Source organism: Tiliqua scincoides, chromosome 4, assembly GCF_035046505.1.
Source record: "Tiliqua scincoides isolate rTilSci1 chromosome 4, rTilSci1.hap2, whole genome shotgun sequence".
NCBI classification, from domain to species: Eukaryota; Metazoa; Chordata; class Lepidosauria; order Squamata; family Scincidae; genus Tiliqua; species Tiliqua scincoides.
Window position 1 is genome coordinate 160,847,497 of NC_089824.1, and position 5,602 is coordinate 160,853,098.

The following is a 5,602-nucleotide window of genomic DNA, read 5'->3' on the forward strand; positions in this document are numbered from 1 at the left end:
TCTTTGATGAGGCATTCCACCATCTTACCTGGTATATATGTTAGGCTGACCAGCCTATAGTTTCCCGGGTCCCCCCTCTTTCCCTTTTTAAAGATTGGTATGATATTTGCTATCCTCCAATCCTCTGGCACCATGCCTGTTTTGAGGGACAAGTTGCGTATTTTAGTCAAGAGATCAGCAACTTTATTCTTTAAATCCTTAATAACTCTTGGGTGGATGCCATCTGGCCCGGTGACTTATTGATCTTCAATTTATCAATGAGATCTGAAACATCTTCTCTTTTAACCTCTATCTGACTTAATTCCTTGGTCAGGAGGGGCCGTTTGGGCAGCGGTATTTGCCCGAGGTCTTCCGCCGTGAAGACAGATGCAAAGAACTCATTTAATTTTTCTACCATCTCTAAGTATCCTTTTATCTCCCCTTTCCCTCCCTCACCATCCAGAGGGCCAACTGCTTCTCTGGTGGGTTTCCTGCTTCTAACATATTTGAAGAAGCTTTTATTATTCCCCTTAATGTTGCTGGCCATGCATTCCACATAGTCTCGCTTGGCCTCCCATATCACCTTTTTACATTTCTTCTGCCACAGTTTATGTTCCTTTTTATTCTCCTCATTAGGGCAAGACTTTCATTTATGGAAGGAAGCTTCCTTGCCCTTTACAGCCTCTCTAACTTGACTGGTTAGCCATGCGGGCACCCTCCTGGACTTAGTGGAGCCCTTCTTCCTTTGTGGTATACACTTCCACTGGGCCTCTATTACTGCTGTTTTAAGCAGCCTCCATGCACTCTGGAGAGATTAGACTCTTTTTACCTTCCCTTTCAACCTCCTTCTAACCAGCCTCCTCATTTGAGGGAAGTCCACTCGTCGAAAGTCAAGGGTTTTTGTGAGAGATTTGCCCGGTATTCTTCCCCCGACGTGCATGTCAAAACAGATCACAGCATGATCACTGTTCCCCAATGGCTTCGTAACACTGACATCTCTAACCAGGTCCTGAGTACCGCACAATATTAAATCCAAAGTCATCTGTCCCCTGGTGGGCTCCATGACTAGCTGCTCTAAGGCACAGTCATTTAACATGTCAAGGAATCCAGTCTCCTTTTCGTGACCAGAACATAAATTGACCCAGTCTATATGAGGATAATTGAAGTCCCCCATGATTACAACCCTGTCCCTCCTTGTCACCTCCCTGATCTTTTTCCTCATTTCAAGATCCCCTTCCAGTTTCTGGTCTGGAAGACGATAGTACGACCCCAGTATTACATCGCTGCTGAGGCCTGGTAATTTAACCCACAGAAATTCTATGGTGGAGTCGGACCCGCCTTCAATCTCTACTTTGCTGGATTCTATCCCTTCCTTAGCATAAATGGCCACCCCACCTCCAACACACCCCTCCCTGTCCCTCCTGTAGAGTTTATATCCTGAGATTGAGGTATCCCACTGATTTTCCGCATTCCACCAGGTTTCCATTATGCCCACTATGTCAATGTTTTCCCTAGTCACCAGACATTCCAGTTCTCCCATCTTTGCTCAGAGACTTCGGGCATTTGCATAAAAGCATTTGTACATGGATTGCCCCAGGATGGGCTGCTTATTAGCTCCTTTGTTCCCGCATCCTCTCACTGTGCCAAACCATCTATCACATCCCATCACACTACCATTCCCAATTACTTCTCCTACTCTGCCTTTACCTTGTTGTTCTCTAACCTCCCCATCCTCGTCCCATAGGGATGAGTAGTTCCAAACCGGATGCCCCTCGGCTCCTGTCGGCTTTCCCCCAGGGATCAGTTTAAAAGCTGCTCTGTCACCTTTTTAATGTTATGCGCCAGCAGTCTGGTTCCATTCTGGTTCAAGTGGAGCCCATCCCTCTTGTACAGGCCCCACTTGTCCCAAAACGTTCCCCAGTGCCTAACAAATCTAAACTTCTCCTCCCTACACCACCGTCTCATCCACGCATCGAGACCCCTGATCTCTGCCTGCCTAGCTGGTCCTGCGTGTGGAACAGGTAGCACTTGGTGGCACTTGGCCCTGCGTGTGGAACAGGTAGAACACTACCTTTGAGGTCCTGGCTTTCAGCTTCCTACCTAATAGCCTAAATTTGGCCTACAGGACCTCCCAGCTACACTTGCCCACGTCGTTGGTGCCAACATGAACCACAACCGCTACCTCCTCCCCAGCACTGTCTACCAGCCTGTCTAGACGAGAAGTGATGTCTGCAAACTTCGCACCAGGCAGGCATGTTGTCATGCGGTCCTCACATCCGTTGCAAACCCCCCTCTCTATGTTTCTATTAATCCAATCCCCCACTACAAGAAGCTCCTGACCCCCCTCCCGGTGAGGAGTATCCTGTGTGTGTTCGGATACGGGCCTGTCCCCTGGAGAAGGGGTCCACCCTAGGGGATTGTTTCCCTCCTCTCCAGGATGACGTCCTCCAGCCCCAAGACTTCCCACCCGGGCAGCTGAGGAACTGCACGCCTGAGGTTGGGACAAAGCCTGATCGTCCCCGGAATTCTCCCCATTGTCCTTCTCTGCCTGCCTCTGCTTCTCCAGGTCGGCCACCAAGGCTTCAAGGGAGCGGACGCGTTCCTTGAGTCCCCAGAGCTCCTTGCACCGAGGACACACCCATGACTTATGCCCCAGAGGCAAATAGTCATACATGTGGCACTTGATGTATGGAGTATTGTGTCCAGTTCTGGTCGCCGCATCTCAAAAAAGACATAGTGGAAATGGAAAAGGTGCAAAAGAGAGCGACTAAGATGATTACGGGGCTGGGGCACCTTCCTTATGAGGAAAGGCTACGGCGTTTGGGCCTCTTCAGCCTAGAAAAGCGACGCTTGAGGGGGGACATGATTGAGACATACAAAATTATGCAGGGGATGGACAGAGTGGATAGGGAGATGCTCTTTACACTCTCACATAATACCAGAACCAGGGGACATCCACTAAAATTGAGTGTTGGGCGGGTTAGGACAGACAAAAGAAAATATTTCTTTACTCAGCGTGTGGTTGGTCTGTGGAACTCCTTGCCACAGGATGTGGTGCTGGCGTCTAGCCTAGATGCCTTTAAAAGGGGATTGGACGAGTTTCTGGAGGAAAAATCCATTATGGGGTACAAGCGATGATGTGTATGCGCAACCTCCTGATTTTAGGAATGGGTTAAGTCAGAATGCCAGATGTAGGGGAGAGCACCAGGATGAGGTCTCTACCTGGTGTGCTCCCTGGGGCATTTGGTGGGCCGCTGTGAGATACAGGAAGCTGGACTAGATGGGCCTATGGCCTGATCCAGTGGGGCTGTTCTTATGTTCTTATGTTCTTATGATGCAAAGCACTGGATAGCCCCCACCCTGCTGCTGGCTGTCTGACTGCATAGTATTTTTGTTGGTTTGTTTGTTTAGGGGTACTTAAAAGCCCTTCACTGGTTTGCTGCCCTCCTCTCAAGGGAAGAGAAGGACAATGTCTGGGGCCCTGGCCTCCTGGCCCTGCTGCTGAACTCGCACTACTATCATATTGTAACATGTATCTGAAATTTGAATAAACGTACCTGAATTTAAAATCACAGTAAAATCAAACAGTGATACACTTACTGCCACACACTCAGAGATAAATGTGCACACACACACTCATGTCATGTCACATTTTGGTCAGAGGGACATAAAATATACTTTCCTTACCACCTCTGCTGAGTACTGTCTTTGCATGTTCAGGGTAGTTGACACTCAGGCCACCTAAGAAGCCTCCGTACCACAGCTGATGAGAGTGTGGGTATTTTTCTGTCCATGCTGCAATGTTCAAGAACTCTTCCTCTGGTTTCATCTGCATTATATGTGTTTAAAGGTTAGTTCAGATCACCATCTTTGTGTGTTAAATCAGTCAGCACGGTATCATGAGGCAATGTGTCATGTTCTGCAGTCAGGATCGGAGGGGTGGTGGATCGGCCAGCAATATCGGATCCCCCTCCATAGTTGGGCAGGCGATACGAGTGATCTGCAAAGCACAGGAATGTGGACTTTTAATGTCTCTTAATAAGCTTTAAGGGCTTTCATAGATTTGTTTAAAACTTAGGAGAGCTTTGGTAGCTCAGAGAGTATGTTGTTGATTTACAGAGCAAGCACAGAGATAAGCAAAATGGACGAGATAAGAGGCGGAGTGGTTCTGTTGCTGCTGTGGGAGTGAAACTGCCACCCCTGAAGGAGTGCCGCCCAGTATCACAGGATGCCCCTGACCCTATGGGAGCTATGCCAGTGCATGTATTCCTTTGCAAAAGTGCCAGCATGATGAGAAAGGAAGTAGCTCTCTGCATCTACCTTCTTTCTCTCACTCAATCTATATCCTTCCCTTCCTCTTTTTAAACCATGGGGAGATCTTTCAAACTGCAATCTTGAATGTTCCTTTTTCACATGGAAAGAATCTTAGTAATGCAGGAAACATTACAGTTTCCTCTCTTTCTTAGGAAACAGAGACAACAGTACTGACTTCAGAAAACATCAGCAAATCCTCAGATATGAAATATCTTCTTTTAAATAGCAGTTCAACCAAAACAGCTTTGCCCTTGTTCTGTTTCCTTTGGTTTGGAAAAGTCTGTGAAAGGATCTTTGGATTGGAGGCAAGCAGCTGGAGAACTAACTGCTTGTGCAATTGGGGGAAGAGACCTAGAATAAACTTAGAATAAATCCAGCCGATTTGCAGAAGGGTCACAAAGCCACACATTTATCTGAGAAAAAAAAAGACCAGCCAGCACTTACCTTTAATCCTCAGTATCAGGCATACACAAACCCCCGTACAATACCCAGCCCCCATCCGTCAGCTTACCATTTTGACATGGCCATACAGCCAGTGGTTGGGAGGTCCTGGAAAACAGCTAAGGGCTTTGACCGTCTTCTGCCTCCTCCAATATAATTGGATGGCTTTCAAGATCACACAGAAGAGACCCAAAATAACCAGCAAATAGAAAACATGAGAGACATTCTTAGGTAGCCAAAGCCAAGAAAAGTTTATCCGAGTCACTGCTACAGCTTCCATTCTTCCTCCTGTATGTACAGAAGTTGCTGTGCAGGTTTCTACAAAATGCCTACTGCTCACGGTGCCTGATGTAATCAGATTCAGGTGTTATCAGACCAGTATCAGATTTCACCCTCTGTGGCAGTTTCAAAAGTGAAGGACCCTGCAGCTGTAATCTCACATCAGAAAAGAAATGCTTGAGAAATCTTTTCATTGTAACTGGGTCAAGGGGGAAAGAAGACCTACCAATTAAAACTGGTCATTTTCTATGTGGTCAGGCATAATTACTCTCATTAGAAAGCCAGATGAAATTTATTTGAACATGTGGTAATCCTCAAGTCCCTGATCAAGACCCCAAGATGCTGACTCACCATTCTCTACCTGGCCAGCACCTCACTCTCTGCAAGGTCTTGAGGGAGAGGGGATGCTCCGTTCTGATATGCTGGCACCCTACCAGGGTTTAGGGCAGTATTGAAGTAGGGACAATGTGAGCAAAATTCTTCAAACTGTCCTGGTTCCCTTGTCCTGGTAAGCCTTGCTGCCCCACTGGGTCTACACAGACCTGTGCCAGCGATATACTGTAGCCAGGGAAGACAGATGGAGGCCAGG

At 47.4% G+C, this 5,602-nt stretch overlaps 1 protein-coding gene across 1 annotated transcript in view; it reads right to left on the reverse strand.

Annotated features, from left to right (window-relative positions):
* Positions 1 to 3,853, reverse strand: part of LOC136649664 (cytochrome P450 4B1-like) — a 28,347-nt gene extending 24,494 nt beyond the window's left edge. The window contains exon 1 of the mRNA XM_066626450.1: positions 3,667 to 3,853. Within this exon, the coding sequence (XP_066482547.1) occupies positions 3,667 to 3,814 (148 nt within the window). The 5' untranslated portion in view covers positions 3,815 to 3,853. The remainder of the gene's footprint in view (positions 1 to 3,666) is intronic.
* Between the last annotated feature and the right edge of the window lie 1,749 nt (positions 3,854 to 5,602).